A 19581-nucleotide genomic window follows, 5' to 3' on the forward strand; every position below is an offset into this window, starting at 1 on the left:
TAAAGACTTATTTATTTATTCTGTATACAGAAGAGGGCACCAGTCTCATTACAGATGGTTGTGAGCCACCATGTGGGTACTGGGAATTGAACTCAGGACCTCTGGAAAAGCATTTGGTGCTCTTAACCTCTGAGCCATCTCTGCAGCCCAGTTAAAGTAATTTTTAATCTGTACATTTATATATTCTATTATGCTTTTAATGGTTAATTTATAAATTTTATTATGTTACACATTGGTATTACTCCTCATAGATAGAGTTTTACCTATTATTAAGTCTTTGTTCTTAAGTTATATTGGTGACTTTTGTCTCCTTTTGAATGATATATTTCCTTTTAAATCTTAGAATACTTGTACCAGTGTTTATACAAAAGATAGAACTGCTAAGTGTAAAATTTCAGCCCTGGACCTTCTGATTAAGGTAATTTTATATTTCTAAGTAATATATTTTTATGTTAAGTATGTAACATAAAACTGGAAATTTGAGTTTTGTTTAGAGGAGGATTGAGTTGTGATTATATAAATGACGTATAGATTCTGTAGCCACCATCTGGTAGCACAATGGTGTTTTGTTCTCATATTTACCAGTGTAATAAGAGAAGAATTTGAAGTTGTAAGGGAAGTAAAGAGAAAATTAGCTAAGGATTTACTGCTCTTCCATTCTTTACTGCCTCTGGTCAAATCTCATGCTATTAGCAGTGCCCAAAGAGCACCTCCTTGTCTCACGTGGGTTTTTCTTGAATCCTTAGCAGTGAGCACTTTCACTTTTAGTCTGTCTCCTTTGCATTTCTGGTTTACAATTACTTTGGACTTGATTGCCTCTAAAGTAGTAGTTCTAACCATGTTGTAATTCTCTGGGGAACTTAAAATTAAGTTTAGACCGTCTTTCCCTTGTGTTCTCCTGCTGATCACTCAAGTCCCAGGTTCCCAGAGTAGGTGTCATTCTGGAGAGACCAGAACAAATCTGCTGGAGGCCAGGATTCTGAACCAAAGCTTTGTTGAAGTAGAGGATGTCTTTTGTTAATTTTCTCTTTAGAAAATGCTAATTTGTGTTCTTTTAGTTACTTAAGATACTGAGAAGTTCTAGACTCATGGATGAATTTAAGATTGGAGAATTATTTAACAAATTCTATGGAGAACTTGCATCAAAAACAAAAATATCTGATACAGGTGAGATGTTATTTTTAAATATTTTAGCAAATTAATATTAACTAACCATTAATTTCCTCTATGAAGGTCTTTTGCTGAAAGAATAACATAATGGAAGCAAACGAAAGGATTCCTTAAAATAGAAAGCACATCAAGTATAATTTAGCTTATCGAAAGAGTTAAAGAATTTACTATAAAGTTACTTTAAAATTTTTAAAAATATTTTTGTGTATGTGCAGGTGCATGTTTGAAGGTCAGAGTACAGTTGAGGGAAGTCAGTTCTTTTCTTCTACCGTGTGGGTTCAGGGACTCGAACTCAGGGTCAGGTTTGGCAGTAAGTCCCCTTACTCACTGAGCTATCTGGCTAGTCCTCAAATCGTTTTGAATTGAACATCCTCTTATTTTCTTACTCATACATTTATGTTAATTTTACTTATTTAAATGTTGTTTTAGGGTTTCATTTATCTGAATTTATTTTTCAGTTTTAGAAAAAGTCTATGAGCTCCTGGGAGTATTAGGCGAAGTTCATCCTAGTGAAATGATAAATCATTCAGAAAACCTGTTCCGGGCTTTTCTGGGAGAACTTAAGACCCAGGTATAATACGCCTTATGACAGTATATAATACGCCTTATGACAGTATACCTCCATGGTCTTGGTTGTTTTATTTATTTACTTATTTCATTTTGTAATGCCTTCCTAAAAAATTCCTTTTAGATGACATCAACAGTCAGAGAACCTAAATTTCCTGTTCTAGCTGGCTGTCTAAAAGGGCTGTCTTCACTTCTGTGCAACTTCACCAAGTCCATGGAAGAAGGTATTGCCAGACTATGTTTGCTTTTCTTTCTAGTAGTAAGACCTTGTCTCAAAAATAAGGACGAATTCTGATTTGTTATAACCTAGGTAGTAATGATGTCCCTCAATGAAATAGCCAGTCAAATAACAAACACACAGTGCATGGCTTCACTTAATGAGATGTGGAGAGTAGGAAAGTGCAGTACAGGAAGCAGGAACTTCCAGAAGCCGAGGAGGTGGGGGCTGGTTTTCAGTGAGTGCAGCCTCTCTGTTGTGGGGGATGAAAATGTTTTAGGTAAAAAATGTGATGTTACACAACAGAGTGAAAATATTTAATGCTACTGCATTGTATCTTTATACATTTATTTTTAAGATGATGAATATTATGCAATTTTTTTTATTCCATTAAAAATAGGTATGTGTAGCAGTAGTAGGAATCTTAACAGGTCTTATTAATAAGATCAAACCTGAGGCCAGTTATTGGGGTGAATGCTGGAAGATCAGAGAGACAGAACAAGCCACAGCTTCCTCACCTCACCAGTTCCTCAGCTGGTCTTGTTTCCTCAGACTGCAAGCTTCTGAGTCCTCATCCAAATGAATCTCAGCTGAGCCCTAATGCTTAACCAGCCAAATGCTTAACTAGCCAAAAACTGCTAGTTTCTGGTCCTCACGCCTCATATAATCTTTCTACTTTTCTGCTGTCACTCCCTGGGCTTAAAGGCTGGATTTCTGGGATTAAAGGCGTGTGTCACCATGCCTGGCTGTTTCTAATATGGCCTTAAACTCAGAGATCCAGAGGTATTTCTGTCTCTGAAATACTAGGAGTAAAGGCGTACACTACCACGGCCTTTCCTTATGTTTAATATGGCCATCCTGTTCTCTGACCCCAGATAAGTTTTTTTCGGGGAACACACAATATTTCAGGGAACATACTACCACCACAGATATGAGAATGTTTGTATAGAAGGTTGTCCACCTGAGACAGGAGAGTGTGTGTGAGAGGAGATAGTAGGAGGAAGCTGCAAGGCCAGGGTCAGACCCCCCTCTGTTCCCTGGATGGTGGCTGTCTAGACCCCTCTACACTGGGGAGTATCTGTTGCTTTCATAACTGAAGCACAGATAATGACCCCTATATAAGCTCTGAGAGATTATATAATATGGGTGATGATTTAGATCCTGAGCTCACACATCTGTGGTGTTTTTGGTTTTTTTTTTTTTTTTTGAGACAGGGTTTCTTTGTGTAGCTTTGGAGCCTGTCCTGGAATTTGCTCTGTAGACCATGGTGGCCTTGAACTCACAGATCTGCCTGGATCTGCCTCTCAAGTGCTGGGATTAAAGGTGTATACCACCTCCACCCAGCTCACACATTTTTTATTCTAGCTTTTCTTTTGGCTTTCCTCCAGAAGCTATAACAACTTGGAAGTAGCTCAGTCAAATGATGTTGAGAAGTTACTCTGAAATCATAGATTTGTGTAGCTACTGGAAATATCAATCTGTCTTAAGAAAAGCTGCCACTTGCAAGTTTTTGATAAAGAATATAAATAGTGTTACAATGTTTTAACATCCTTCTTTTATTGTTATCCCTCAGATCCCCAGACTTCAAGGGAAATCTTTGGTTTTGCATTCAAAGCAATCCGTCCCCAGGTAGTGTTAATATTATTGTAAGTCTTTCACAGTTGGGACTTGTAACTTTCAAACAATGATTTTTTTTTTTTTTTTTTCTGCAACAGATCGAGATGAAGCGATACGCTGTGCCCTTGGGTAAGAGTCTTTGTTTAAGAAAGTAACAGTTAAATTACTTAAGTTAGAATATTGAGTAAGGTTTTCTTTAAGCTAGAATGAAGGCAAATAGAAAAGCATCTGTGATATTTCATATTTAACTATTTACGATGAAGCTTTAAGACTTCATTAATTTAAGAAGACTAATTTAAGCAATAAACTCTTAACTGGGATCACATTCATGCTACATGATTTAAACATAGATACGTATGTAGATGTATACATATTATAGATACATGTATACATACATATATATTTGTTAGGGGCTGGCAAGGTGGCTCATGAGTAAAGGTACTTGACCCCAGCTTGATGAACTGAGTTCTATCCCCAGGACTCATGTGGTGACCGAATAGTGCGACGCCTGCAGATTGTCCTTACTTGTGCAGGTGCACACACAGATGCAGAAGTAAATTTGTTTGTTTTGTTTTTCAAGACAGAGTTTCTCTGTGTAGCTTTGTGCCTTTTTTGGAACTCACTTGGTAGCCCAGCAAAAGTAAATTTTTAAAAAATATATTTTTAATGTTAGTGTAATTAGAGTCAGTGATCAAAAATGTTTTAAATTCATATAGAAAAGAATTTTAAATGTTAAAAATATATATATATATTAGACTATTATTCGGGAGATTCAAGCTATTTGATTATTTTGTTATTGTTGTTAGACATGGTTTCATGTTGCCTGAGGTGATCTTTAACCTTACTATGTGGCTGACAACTTCCACATTCCCAGTGCTGAGATCACAGGCATATGTTTATGCTGTGCTAGCTGCCAAACCCAGAGCCTTACGTATGCTAAGCAAGCACTCTGTCAACTGAGCTGCATCCTCAGCCTGTAGGCTGCTTGATTTTGCTGTGAACTAATGAATCCAGATCCTGCTTCTGACCCTTGTTTGGTGCCAGGTCGTGGGCCTAAGTTGCTGTAGAGATTGAGAACTTTAGAGAACACTGTGAGATCACCAGATTATTGTAGGGTAATGTACTGTATCTTTTTTGTTTATGTTTTGAGGCAGGGTCTCTCTACATAGGACTGCCTATCCTAGAACTTACTGTGTAGACTAGGCTGGCCCACAGACTCACAGAGATCCACCTGCCTCTTGGTACTTAAAGGTGTGCACTACTGTGCCTGGCTATACAAAATCTGCTTGAGCATGGTTTTAGCACATACAGGAAGCTTTCTTAATTCTCCTTTCTGGCTTTGGTTGACCTACTTTAAATGGAATGGTTTTTCAATTTGCAGCTGGACTACGATTACTTACCCTACATGCATCTCAATTTACTACCTGCCTTCTGGACAACTATATCACTTTATTTGAAGTACTGTCAAAGTGGTGCAGCCATACAAATGTGGAATTAAAAAAAGCTGCACATTCAGCCCTGGAATCTTTCCTGAAACAGGTACCTCAGATTCAACTTTCATTAAAGCTTCCACAAAAGAACTAAATTCTAATCTTGTGTGTATGCATTTGAAAATAATGGTATGGTGATCCATTGGCATTCACAGCAGAAAGCTTTGCTGTCGGTCTGCCAGCAGTGCTAGCTAGACCCACAAAAGAGCTCAGATGATCTCAGACTTGATCAAAACTCTGTAGGGCATTTTGACTAGGTGCGGAGGAAGCAGGCACATTGGCTCTGATGGGAAATACTGAGAGATGTAACAAAAGTTTTGCTTGGAGCACTGGTAAAAATGGGTAAGTAGGGTTGGGCATAGTGGCACATGACCTTAATCCCAGTATTCAGGAGGCAGAGGCAGGTGGATCTCTGAGTTTGAGGCCAGCCTGGTCTATAGAGTGAGTTCCAGGACAGCCAGGGCTACATAGACTGGTTTTTGTTTTGTTTTGTTTTGTTTTGTTTTGTTTTGTTTTTTAAAGATAAGTAATAGTTACCTTCTCAAGCATGTCCTTTAAAACCTGTGTGAAATGAAGTGTAAATAGTGTTGGCTTGAGATTCACACTCTGATATGTTGGGGGCGGGGAAGGAAAGAGAAAGTACTGTTGTCCTTTAGGTCTGGCTAAGCTCAGGGAACTTCTGTGCCTTATATTCCAGTCCATCCCTCCCAACTTCTTCTCCTAAGATTTAGATTTTTGTTTTGTTTTGTTTTGTTTATTTGGTGTTTTGAGACAGGGTTTCTCTATGTAGCCCTGGCTGTCCTGGAACTCACTCTGTAGACCAGGCTAGCCTCGAATTCAGAGATCCACCTGCCTCTGCCTCCCAAGTGCTGGGATTAAAGAAGTGTACTACCACAGCTGGCCCTATTTATTATGTGTCTGAGTCTTTTGCCAGCATGTATGTATGTGTACCTCGTGTGCCTGGTGCCCACCTAGATCAGAATAATGTATTGGATCCCCTGAAACTGGAGTTTCAGGTGATTGTAAGCTACCATTGTGAGCCACTTTGAGGGCCCTGGGAACCAAACCCTTTTTGAAGGCAACATGTATTCTTAACTACCTAATCTCTCTAGCAGTTTCTTTCTTTTTAAGAAGAAATTTAATTAAAAAAAATTATTTTGAGGGGTTGTGGATTTAGCTCAGTGGTAGAGTGCTTGCCTAGCAAGCGCAAGGCCCGGGGTTCGATCCTCAGCTCCACAAAAAAAAAAAAAAAAAAAAAAAAAAAAAAAAAAAAAAAAATGGGGGAGGGTTTTTATAGTGGCTAGACAAGAGGGCAGGGTTTGAGTTATTCCAAGACTGCCTAGTTACAGACCTGGGATTGGCTCAAGCCCAGAGTACCTGGGTTGAGCTGATTGGGTCTCTTGAGTCTAGGGAATTATAACATTGTATCCTCCGCATCTGGATGTTTGTCCACTTCTGATTGGCTCTCCCTGGTGGGGTAAAGTGTTCTTGGCTCCTGATAGGCCCCTCCCTTTGGGTGAGTTGTTTACAGCTTCTGATTGGCCCTTCCTTATGGGGTGGGTGTTAGGTAGGGCAAAAGGTCAGAGGCAGTCCCTGCCTCCGCTTGGGCCTTTCCTGTGGGGTGAGGAGATCATGGCTCTTTCTAGCTAGGGCAAAAGGTCACAGGCAGTTAAGAGGTCAGTAGTGGGAGCACTTCCTGCTCAGGCCTCTTGGGTATGCCTGCAATTCAGCTGAGGCCTGGGTCTCTCACTATCCATTGTCCTACAAATTTTGTGTTTCTTTACAATTGAATAGAATGTTTTAAGAGTTTTCTGAGCCAGGTGGTGGTGGCAGCAGCAGCGGCAGCAGCAGCAGCAGCGCATGCCTTTAATCCCAGCACTCAGGAGGCAGAGGCAGGTAGATCTCTGTGAGTTCGAGGCCAGCCTGGTCTACAAGGTGAGTTCCAGGAAAGGTGCAAAGCTACACAGAGAAACCCTGTCTCGAAAAAACAAAAGTGGGGAGGGTTCTATTATGCCCAGATCGTGGGGACCCCAAAAAACCAACTTGGAGACCGAATCCCACAAGTGAAAGCAAAGAGCCTTTTATTTCAAGCTCCAGAGCTTGGTCCCTCTGTCTGTCCCACACAGCAGTGAGAGCAGAGAGCCCTGAGATCAGGTGGAGCAGAGTTTTTATCATAGCAGAGGTTGGGGGGAGGGATTTCCAGGGTCAGGACCCTGATTAGCTGACATTGTCTAGGGGTATCTGTAAAACAGAAACAGGTGTGTGCTAGACTCAAGGGCATCTGGCCAGCTTTCTAATGGTTGGAATATTTGGGATGTCAGGTACTTCCTCATCCCTGGGTGGATCCCTGGGTGGTATCAACTTAAGACTTTTCCTGGATCTGGGTGTTGCCTGCCAGTAAGCCAGAAGCTGTGTCTAGTTAGTCTAGGCCCCTAAGATTTTCATGGCAGCTGTATGGTCAAGCTATTTTGGGGCCCCTCCTCATTTTCAACACATTCTGGATAAGAAACCTTTTCCTCTGTTACTTGCTTTTTTTATTATTTTAACAGCACATCTCTGACAGAGTTTCTCTGTGTAGTTTTGGTTCCTGTCTGGGATCTCGTTCTGTAGACCCCCCCTGGCCTCGAACTCACAGGATTAAAGGTGTACGCCACCACTGCCCGGCTGCTTTTTGTTTTTTGAGAGAGAGATTTCCTGGTTGTTTTGGAACTCACTTTGTAGACCAGGCTGGCTTTGAACACAGAGATCCCCTGCATCTACCATCTAAGTTCTAGGATTAAAGGTGTGTAACACTACCACTTGGCTCTGCCTTCTCCTTTTGATGCCCTATGCTTTTCTTCTGTAGGATATTTTACAGTTTATAATTTTTGCACTTATATTTGAGTCTATAATTCATTTTGATTCATTTGTACATGGGATAAAGTAAGAGTGATATTGCTTAATCCACTCTCATTTGTTGGTTCCAGCACCACTTGAAAACATCTTTTTTTTTTCCTGTCCTTTTAACCTTTGTCAAAAATGAATTGACTTACGTTTGTGCTTCTTTCTGGACTCGAATTTGCTCCATGAGTCTTTCATTTCTTGAAGCTATTTCTTGTCTGCCAGCTTTTCTTCTTTATTTTATTTTATTTTATTTTATTTCAAGACAGGATTTCTCTGTGTAGCTTTGTGCCTGTCCTAGATCTCACTCTGTAAACCAGGCTGGCCTCGAACTCACAGAGATCCGCCTGCCTCTGCCCTCGAGTGCTGGGTTTAAAGGCGTGTGCCACCAATGCCCGGCCAGCTTTTCTTCTTTTCCTTATTATTTTAGCTATGATATGTAAAATTTATGTAATTTTAAATATAAGTGTTGCCCTATGGGAAATAAATTTTTCTTTTCACTCAGTTCATATAAAATTCTTATAAGAAAACATTGCAGGTTAGTTACATGTAAGTTTAAATATGTATATGTATCTATGAGAACATTGTATGCACAGGTGCGTGCTTTTGTGTGTGTGTGTGTGTGTGTGTGTGTGTGTGTATGTGTATGTGTGTACACAAAGAAGGCTAGGTGTTGTGGTTCATGCTTGTCATCCCAGCCCAGGGAAGAGGATTGTTGGAGGCCAGTCAGCCTAAGCTACCCAAAACCAAATAAACAACCAGCCTACCATCAAAAATACAGGGAAGACTGTTCAAATCTGATATCCTACAACCAAGAAAATAATCATTTCACATTTTGGTGACCATTTTCTTTTTCTCTCTTCCCTTTTCCCCCGATATCTTTATATAAAGAAATATTATTTGTAATTTTTATAGCTTCAACATTTTTCCACAGCACTGGATGTTTTGCTAATAGTACATTGAGACGCACATGACTAATTTTTAATGTGTCATTATGAACCATGATGTTATAAGTTGTCCTTTATCTTGTGAGATAATTATTTTTAATTTCTTTACTGTTATGAGTAGGAAATAATTGGATAAAAGTACATGAAAAGGAAAGAATCCAAAGCTAAATTCATGTGAATTTAAGTGGTTAAATATTTTATGATAAGATGAAAATCTTTTCAGCAATTAAGATATTACCTAATTCTTTTTTGGTTGTTATTATTTTGTTTTTACAATAAGCTTTCTCTTCTTTAGCCTAGGATTATCTGAAACTCAATGTATAATCTAGGCCTTAAACTCTTTGCAGTCCCACCAGGTCAGCCTCGCAAGTGCGAGGATTACAGTGTGAGCCACTACTGCTGGCTTAATGATTTACTTGGGAAACATGTTCATAACATGCTTTGTGGAAGAAAAGTTTTTCAAGCAGTCTGTATGATAATTCCGTATCAGATATAATGGCTTTGGGAACAACTAGGGAGCATATTGGTAAGTTAGTAATGGAAGTAGTGGATTTTCCCAATTTGCCTTTGATAATTATCTAGATTGTTTCTAAAATTTGTGCTAAAGCAGGAATGCTGATTTGAGCTCTTATGTTCTTGAACATAGACTGTTGTTTCCTGTTTGTGTTACATAGTTGTGCTGTTTAGTTTTTATGTCAACTTGACACAAACTAGGGTCATCTGGGAAGAAGGAGTTGAGAAAATGCCTCTGTAAGTTTGGCCCATAGGCAAGTCTGTTGAGCATTTTCTTCTGATGTAGGAAAGCTCAGTTCATTGTGGGCAGTACCACCCTTGGCCAGGTAGACCTAGGGTGTATAACAAAACAAACAGAGCAAGCCAGGTGAAGCAAGCCAGCCTCTACCATGGCTGTTGCTTAAATGGTCTTATTAATAAAACAAACTTGGAGCCAGGTATTGGGGTGAATGCTGAAAGATTAGAGAAGCAGAACAAGCCACAGCTACCTCACCTTGCCAATTCCTCAGCTGATCCTGTTTCCTCAGACTGGATGCCTTTCAGCTGAACTGTGCTGCTAGAAGCCTAAAAGCTTAACGAGCCAAAAGCTTCTAGATAGATCCTGGTTTTCAAGCCTTATATACCTTTCTGATTTCTGAAATCACTTCCTGGGATTAAAGGCTCACTTCCTGGGATTAAAGGTGTGAGTCACCATGCCTGGCTGTTTCCGGTGTGGCTTTAAACTCATAGAGATCCAGATGGATTTCGGCCTCTGGAATGCTAGGATTAAAGGTGTGAGTGCCACAATTTTCTAGCCTCTGTATCTAGTGGCTGTTCCTGTTCTCTGACCCTAGATAAGTTTATTAGGGTGCATAATATTTTGGGGAACACAATACCACCATACATGGCCTCTGCTCACTTCCTGCCTCCAGGTTACTGTTCCATTTGAGTTTCTGCCCTGACTTCTCTCAGTGATGAACTGTGATGTGAAAATGTAAGCTGAAATAAACCCTTTCTTCCCTAAATTGTTTTTGGTCATGATGTTTATCACAGTAGTAGAAGCCCTCAGACAACAGTGATACTGTTTCAAGTAGCTTTCTCTTTTTGCACTTAGTATCTCTTATAGCTGGTTCTTAAAAATGTAACTATAATAGTATATTAATAGTCATATTTGTTTAAGTCCTTTAGCTATTAAATAATTCTAAAGAACCAACGTCATAAAATTTCAGATTTCATTTACTGTGGCAGAAGATGCAGAGTTGTACAAGAGTCAGCTGCAGTACTTTATGGAACAGTTTTATGGAATCATCAGAAATGCGGATTCAAACAACAAGGAGTTGTCCATTGCTATTCGTGGATATGGACTATTTGCGGGGGTATGATTCATTAGTTTACTGTATTTTATGGTTTTGGTTTTATTTAATTATTTACAGGAATAGAACACTTCATTTTTAATAACGTGTGTGCTTGTGTTGGTATTATTTGTACTTGTTCTACTAACAGTTCAATTTTCTGTTTACTATGTACTATAATACATGCATTATCTCAGAGCACCATAGCTCAATGACAAGATGAGGTATGTTTTCTACAAGAAAAAACCAAGACCAAGAAAAGTCAGCTAATTTGTCAAAAGCTACCCTGAATTGATAGAAAAAAGACATACGTCTTATCTAGGGTTGGTACATACCCATAATCCCAGTGCAGGCAACAGACAGGAGAATTAAGAGTTTGTGGCTAGCCTGGATTCATAAAGCTCTAAGTCAGCCTAGGCCATCTAAACACACTTAGGAGATGGTTAACAAACAAGAAAAGTACAAACACTGTCAAACAAACCAGCAAAACCCCACATAAATTCAGATCTGACTATTAGAAGCATTGTATTTTCGTTTTGTACTCTGCAGCCCCCTGTTAATACAGTAAAACTGTAGTTTTTTCACTTAAAGTTTTAGACAGATGCTCTTAGGACAGAACGATGTATTTAAAAACTAGTTGGATTCCTACCTATAATCCAGGCTTCAGGATGCTAAGACAGGACAATTGCTACAGATTGAGGATAGCCTGGGTTACATACTAAATTCAAAGCTTCGATAGGCCTTATCCAACAACCCCCACCACCTCAAAGAAGATGGCATGAATAACTTTAGTTATTTCTTAGTGGATTTTTGTGATAATTTGCTTTTAAGAAAAGTAGTTTCCTGTCTCTTTTCTTAACAGTTTTATCCATCAGCATCTTCCTTCTTATTCTCGTTCTCCTTCTTTCCCCTGTCCATTCTCTGTCTTGTACTCCTCATCTCCATTTGTTTCTGTTTGCAACTCTAACTAATCCAGAGACAAAGTAAGTAGTATATGAGAAGTCTCCTGTGGAGTGACAAGCTTTACAGGGCCTGTGTATAGCAAGACCTGCCTTTTAAACAGAGCCTAGAGCAAGGTTAACAATGTGTAGAAGTAACTGTTTAGGATGTGAATATACATTATTTTATGAAAAGCATAGCTGGGCGGTGGTGGCACATGCTTTTAATCCCAGCATTTGGGAGGCAGAGGCAGGCAGATCTCTGTGAGTTCGAGGCCAGCATGGGCTACAGTGTGAGTTCCAGGAAAGGCACAAAGCTACACAGAGAAACCCTGTCTCAAAAAAAAAAAAAAGAAAAAGAAAAGCATAAGATACAGTATTTTATGTACTGTTAAGATAAACAAGTAAACAGCTTGTTCATATTCAGCATTTTATAATTATGTATCTTAACATGACATTTTAAGTGCCTCTGTTTTGATGCTGTTAAGATTTCTGTTTTGCTTTTTTTAAAGCCTTGCAAGGTAATAAATGCAAAAGATGTCGACTTCATGTATGTTGAGCTCATTCAGCGCTGTAAGCAGATGTTCCTCACCCAGACAGAAGCAACTGAGGATCATGTTTACCAGATGCCAAGTTTTCTCCAGTCTATTGCGAGTGTTCTGCTTTACCTTGACACAGTAAGTGAAATGGTTACACTGAGCATGGTTGTAATTACTTAATTTCATCTCCACAAGTAATGTTTGTTATTTTATGTAGAAAAGCACACAATTTCTTTGTTAAATTATCAACTGTGGAGTTCCTTGATAACAATGTAAAATAAATGGATAATTGAGCAGGAACTTGCTTTGAGATGCTAATTTTAATTTTTTGAAACAACAAACTTTAGCAACAAATATTTAACAAGCACCTAGCTTGTAGCTCTTGAAACTGTAGCCAGACATTTTCTGTGTTCTGCAGCCCTTTGGTCTCAAATAAACCCACAGAGGTTTGTATTAAATCGAAGCTTTTTGGTCTATGGTTCAGGTTTATTGCTAACTAGCTCTTTTATCTTAAATTAACTTATTTCTATTAATCTGTGTATTGCCACATGGCTGTGGCATTACTGGTCTGTTGGCATGTCACTACTTGGGTGGGCTGGTATCTTCCCAGGCTCCGCCTTTCTTCTCCCTGTATCTTTGGATTTCCCACCTGGCTATAATCTGTCTTGGCATAGGCCAAAGCTGCTTCTTTATTAACCAATGGTAGCAACACATATTCACAGCATACAGAAAAACCATCCCACAGCATGAAAGCAACAGCACTGTTTATATCTGATCAACTATCTGAAACTTATTAGTGGAAATCTCAAAGGACAGGTAAGCAACTACTAATCAAAGTTGTGTTTGCAGGCTAACACCAAAGTTACTGTCATAGAACCTTCCAGGTAGCTGGAAGAAAGGTATAGGAACAAGTGAGGCTGCTGGAACTGTCAAGGATTACTCTTACTGTGGCCCCATATTGGCTCTAACACTGCAAAACTCTAATACAATAGCTTGGGTGTGGCAGTAAAGGAGGCAGGCCACTCAGGAATTGTAACTGGTGGATTTAGAATGTAGCACTGGTGGGCATCAGGAAATAGGGAGTGTCCTGGCTTTCAAATTGTTTGGTAGGTTTGGCATGTCACAGTTCTGAGCCAGCTACATTCCAACTATATTGCACAAAGTAAATCCAAGCAGGAACTGTAGCTTGACCTGGGTCAGGGAGGTCAAGGGGGGGGTGACAGACACTTGACGTTCTCTACTGCTCTCTGGGCCTTCTCCTACAGAAGGACAGAACAAGGAATTTTGAGTCCTATGTTGGTTCATTTAGTGTAGGTTCCTCTGTAATCCCCACAACATTTTATTTAGCATTTGTGTCAAGAGATTTCTGTTGTTGCTATCTAAAGCAGGATTACTAAAACTGTTTTCTACTCATGAATCCTTTTTATGAGGGAAATTTTGGTGCAATCCTGGGTATATTAAATAGTTCTACAAACGAAACACTTCCTGATAATAAAGCATAACTAAATTTATCCTAAAACAATTCTTTGGTTTCTATTTAATTTTATCATTTATTAAAGATGAAAACAAATTTACATACTAATGAGGTAGATTGCTTGTTTATTTTTACATAAACATTTACATCCTAGTTGACTATTTGTTGCTATTGGGTGTACAGTACCTTCAGTATTATTCAGAGTTAATAAGTGATTCTACAACCACCAATGCTGAGACTGTTTCTTGGCATAATTGTGTAGCCTAAAATAGCAGAAGTATGTTTAGGGCCATTTCAGATCTGGAAATTTTGTCCTAATCCCAAGCCACAATTCATTTAATGATTTTTTTTTTTTTTAATGGACTTTAAGTCAGAAACTTGAGTTTTATTGTTGTTTTTCTTTTCTTTCTTTTTTTTTTTTTTTAAGATTTATTTATTTATTATGTATACAGTATTCTGCCTGCATGTGCCAGAAGAGGGCACCACATCTCATTACAAGTGGTTGTGAGCCACCATGTAGTTGCTGGGAACCGAACTCAGGACCTCTGAGCCATCTCTCCAGCCCTCTGTTTTTCTTTTTTAAAAGATCTTATTTACTTTTATTTCTTAGACATGTAAGTGTTTTGCCTGCATATATGAATATGCACATGTGTCTGACTGGTGTTCAGGAAGGCCAGAAGAATATACCAGATGCCCAAAACCAGAATGACAGTTAGGAGCTACTGTGGGCTCTGGGGATCAAACTGTCTGTAAGAGCAGCAAGTTCTTTCCACTGCTGAGACGTGTCTCCAGCTCCAGACAGCAGCTTTTAAAGTCAAGCATTCTAACATAATATCATGTAAAGATACAGTAGTTTACTACTTGCATGTTGAAGAATGATAGAAAAATATATTAAAAAATTGTAATTAACCATTGTTTTTCTTTAAGAGGAAAACAAAAAGATGTCAAATAAAAAGACTTTAGTTCATAACACAGTTTTGAATTTGAACTAAAGTTTTTCCGGCCATGCATATTGGCACTTCATAGCATGATGCCGAGTGTGTTTCAGAACCTAGGGTGTGGTAAAGTCATGTATTATAACATAGGCAAGCACCTCTAGAAACACCTTGGATTCTTCATTTCTTAATTTTGTTAAAAAAATTATTTTGTGTATGGGTGTTTCACTGCATGTGTGTCTGAACACCATATGCATGCCTTGTGTATTCAAAGGCCAGAAGGGGGCATCAGATCCCCTGGACCTGGAGTTACACACAGGTGTGAGCTACCATGTGGGTGCTGGGAATGGATCTCCCTCTGGAAGGGCACAAGTGCTCTTAAGCTTGTGAGACCTCTCTCCAGGCCCATACCCCATGTTTTTTTAATGTTTCCTTCTTTTAAAAAATTAACTTTTAATCTGGATATTTGGAAAGGTTTTACTATTCTGCTATATCTTGTGATATATCAGATTCTGATATATCCCCATAGTTGATTGAATGATCCCATATTGGATTATAACACACAGTTTCAGAAGCTGGAGTTATGTGTATTCTGTGGATCTGAACTCAGGTCCTCATGCACATTTATTGACTGAGCCATTTTCCTACCTCTGTGTGTTAGGCATCCTGTAATAGAGTTATGGATAATGATAATTAAAAAAAAAAACAAAAACAAAAACAAAAAGACAACAATAAAACAAGAGAATCTTGAGTCTAGAGCAGGAAAAATAGGTGTTATCTTTTCTATCTAAAGGATTCCAATTTCAATGTAGGATACAGTTGTGCTGTAAATACCACTCAGATAGTTTATTATGATTTATTCTGGTAACTGCAATAATAAATGTTAAGTATGATAGCTAAGATTACAAGTCAATTTTCATTTACCTGTGACTACTTCAGTTCTAATAAATTTGAGTATATATATTTTTCTTACATATATATATATATATATATATATATTTATTCTCTGTTCTAATTTTGAGTTTGTTCTTCATTTCTGGTAGGTTCCTGAGGCATATACTCCAGTTCTGGAACATCTCATGGTGGTACAGATAGATAGCTTCCCTCAGTATAGTCCCAAAATGCAGTTGGTGTGTTGTAAAGCAATAATAAAAGTTTTCCTAGCCTTAGCAGAAAAAGGACCAGTTCACTGGAATTGTATTAGTACTGTGGGTAAGTTTGCCATTTATTTTCATTCTTATTGTGGTAAATGCTAAACATTTAACACATTATTTGATGTATTTAAAGGAAATCTGGTTCCCTAATATTTTGTGTGCTTAGTACTTTTTAGAGAACTTTTCATTTTGATGAATCAAAATCTTTTTCTTTATTAGAATTTAGAGTCAGTGGTACCTATTGTTTCTTCTTTAAACAGAATCTTTCTTTTTTTTTTTTGGCAATTTCAAACATGTAAACAATTTTGATCATATGTACCGTCTTAGTAACTGTTCTATTGCTGTGAAGAAACACCATGATCAAGGCTACCTACCTATAAAAGAGCATTTAATTGGGGGCTTACTTATAGTTTCAGAGAGTTAGTCTATGATCATTATGGCAGCAGGCAGGCAGGCAGGAATGATGCTGAAGCAGTATCGCAGAGCTCACATCTGATCCACAAGTTTAGTCAGAAAGGGACACAGGGCCTGGCAAGGGTTTTTGAAGTCTCAAAGCCCAACCCACAGTGACATACCTTTTCCAACAAGGGCACACCTCCTAATCCCTCCCACACAGTTCCACTAACTGGGACCGAGAATTCAAATATGATGAGCCTATGGGTGCCATTCTCATCCAAACCACCACAATCCCCAACTCCTCCTCCCTCTCTACCTGTGAACCTTAATTCCTTCTAACCACTACTTCCTTCATGTTCTCTCTTTATTTTATTGTTAATAGCCCACTGGATCCAATTGGTGCAGCCTGTTGCAATGCTGACTAATCTTGTTGGCTTGATTTTGTTCAGCTAGCCATAGCTGCAGTGAGTTTGTAGATACAGTGGCCATGTCATGTCTAGAGGACAGCGTTTTATAGCATTCCTCCACATCCTCTAGCCCTTACATTCATTTCACCCTTCTTCCAAGACGTTCCCTAAGCCTTGTGATAGTGGTGGTGATGATGCAGATGTCCCATTTAAGGCCGAGCACTTAACAGCCATTAATTATCCGCACCTTGACAGGTTAGTGAGTCTCTGCATTAACCTGTGCCCACTGCAGAGAGACATTTCTCTAAGCATAAGAATTTAGACAAGATGGAGTACATTCAGAGTGGCGTGGCCATAGACAAGCATAACTATTTAGAAGGCAGTTTTTTAATGTGTCCATTTAACAAAGTAATAGTAGTAGAACCTTCCCCAGGGCCTGAGTGATGGGCTTTTTACCAAGAAGCCTTTTTCTTTAAACATCTTTGGCTTCTCAACTTATTCTTATTTTATTTTTTTAGACAGGGTATCACTATGCAGCCTGGGCTGGCCTTGAGCTCCACAGTTGTCCACCCTCTACTTCCCAAATGCTAGGATTGTAGATGTATGCTACCATACCCACTTTAGTTTCTGACACTCAATAGTTCAGAATTTAAAACTAAATTTAAAACAAATTTCAAACAGAAATTAAGAGGCAAGATAATGGTTGCTGTTTTTATTGAGTGATTGTGTTTCTCAGTGTCTCTTTCATCATTCTTTCATTTTTTTTTCATTTTTAGTGCATCAAGGTTTAATTAGAATATGTTCTAAACCAGTGGTCCTTCAAAAGGTAAATTCTGAATCTAAAGTTTCAAAAACTAGTATTATCACTGTATTAACACTGTTAGAAACAGTGTTTTAGCATGTAAATATATAAAAACCTTTCTTTGTTTTAACCTCCACCATCACCTTTCTTGAGACAGTCTCCAGTATCCCATGCTGACTTTGAACTTGATATGTAGACAAGGATCACTTTGAATTCCCAATATTCTTTCCTATGATTCATAAGTGTTAGGATTACAGGTGTACACCAGTATGTCACATTTATGTAGTGCTGGAGATTGACCTCAGGGTTTTGTACATACTAGGCAAGCAATCTGCCAACTAAGCCACATTTTCAGGCCATCCATGTCTTACATATTTCATGTATAATACCAGTGTCTGTTAGATGATGAATATGCTTCTAAGGAATAAAATTGTTATATACACTTTAAAATTTTTCTTTCAATGTGTGTGTGTGTGTGTGTGTGTGTGTGTGTGTGTGTATGTGTGTGTGTGTGTATGTGTGTGTGTGTATGTGCATGTGTGTGTGTGTGTGTGTGTATGTGCATGTGTGTGTGTGTGTGTGTGTGTGTGTGTGTGCTTGTGGAGGTGTGTGTGTGTGTGTGTGTGTGTGTGTGTGTGTGTGTGTGTGTGTGTGCTTGTGGAGGTGTGTGTGTGTGCGTGTGTGTGTGTGTATGCACGTGTGTGTGTGTATGCACGTGTGTGTGTGTGTGTATGCACGTGTGTGTGTGTGTGTGTGTGTGTGTGTGTGTGTGTGTGTGTGTGCGTGTGTGTAGGTCAGAAGAAACACTTAGGATTTAGTTCTCTTCTTCCGCCATGTGAGTTCTAGGAATTGAACTCAGGTTGTCAAGCTTGATAGCGAATGCCTTTACCTACTGAGGCATCTTCCTGTTCGTATTACCTACATCTTTACGAAGAAAGAACTGTTTTCTTTCTTATAGTCTAGGAGACTATAAAAAGTATATAGAAGTTAGAGGAACATGAAGGGAATGAGAAACTGATCACATAAGAAGAGGGATGATTTGTAGTAGGTTTGGTAGGTGTATTAAAAATGTTCATTGGCTACATGTAGTCACTGACTTAACCTTTTCTGTCTTCTTTTATTCTTTTGTCTTTCTTCAGTTTATTGCAGGTTGCTATTTTAGTTTAGAAAATACTTTTTTAAAAAAAAAAAGATTTTATTTATTTATTATGTATACAGAAGAGGGTGCCAGATCTCATTACAGATGATTGTGAGCCACCATGTGGTTGCTGGGAATTGAACTCAGGACCTCTGGAAGAACAGTCAGTGCTCTTAACCTCTGAGCCATCTCTCCAGCCCTAGAAAATTCTTTTAAGTTGTTATGTTCTGACAGCAGCTGCTTCATATGTCCACCAATCAATAATAGGATGTTGTCTTCCTCTCTAGGATGTTGAGTCCAAGTCTGATAACCATTGGGCTTCAGGGGAAGTCAGAACAGGCAAGTGGAAAGTACCCACGTCCAAAGACTATGTGGATCTTTTTCAGCATCTTTTAAGCTGTGACCAGATGACGGTAAAAGTTTTAAGTATTTTTATTTTTATTACCCTTCCTTATTTGGGGAGCTTGCCACACATTAGTGTAGCAGTCAGAGGACAACTTCTAAGAGTCGGTTTTGTCCTTTCACCAAGTAGTTCCCAGACATCAAACACAGGTTGTAAGGCTTGTGGATAAATGCCTTTATTTACTTAGCCATCTCTCTAACCTGTTTTTTTTTTGGTTTTTGGAAGAGGGTCTAATGTTGCTCAAGCTTTGTATTTAACTAAAAATCACCTTGAACTCCTGATATGCTTGCTTCCAACTCCAACCAAATTTATAATTTGAAAGCTATGAAAATACACTATTTTTCATCTTTAATAAGAGACTCCACTAAAACTGTACAAAACAAACCCAAGCAGACAAGACACCATGTCTCAGAAACACAAAACAAAACATCTCCATAGTTATAGAGGTATCTTTGTCAGGGTTTTTATGCTGTGATAAAACATCATGATCAAAAGCAACTTGGGGAGGAAAGGGTTTATTTCATTTCCATATCATAGTCCATCCTGGAGGGAAGTCAGGACAGGGACCTGGAGGCAGGAAGTGAATCAGAGGTCATGGAGGGGTGCTTACTGACTTGCTCCTAATGGCTAACTCAGCCTTCTTTTTATATCATCCAGGTCCAC

At 38.7% G+C, this 19581-nt stretch overlaps 1 protein-coding gene across 2 annotated transcripts in view; it reads left to right on the top strand.

Moving 5' to 3' along the window:
• The window catches only part of Prkdc (protein kinase, DNA-activated, catalytic subunit), a 225635-nt gene that overhangs the window by 4074 nt on the left and 201980 nt on the right, over positions 1-19581 (top strand). For both annotated transcript variants that reach the window (XM_036195022.1, XM_036195023.1), the window contains exons 4-15: positions 344-418; positions 1059-1167; positions 1629-1741; positions 1862-1961; positions 3528-3583; positions 3670-3700; positions 4953-5110; positions 10610-10756; positions 12183-12347; positions 15662-15830; positions 17352-17401; positions 18803-18928. In XM_036195022.1, the coding sequence (XP_036050915.1) occupies positions 344-418; positions 1059-1167; positions 1629-1741; positions 1862-1961; positions 3528-3583; positions 3670-3700; positions 4953-5110; positions 10610-10756; positions 12183-12347; positions 15662-15830; positions 17352-17401; positions 18803-18928 (1299 nt within the window). The remainder of the gene's footprint in view (positions 1-343; positions 419-1058; positions 1168-1628; positions 1742-1861; positions 1962-3527; positions 3584-3669; positions 3701-4952; positions 5111-10609; positions 10757-12182; positions 12348-15661; positions 15831-17351; positions 17402-18802; positions 18929-19581) is intronic.

This window comes from Onychomys torridus, chromosome 8, assembly GCF_903995425.1.
Source record: "Onychomys torridus chromosome 8, mOncTor1.1, whole genome shotgun sequence".
Taxonomy (NCBI): domain Eukaryota; kingdom Metazoa; phylum Chordata; class Mammalia; order Rodentia; family Cricetidae; genus Onychomys; species Onychomys torridus.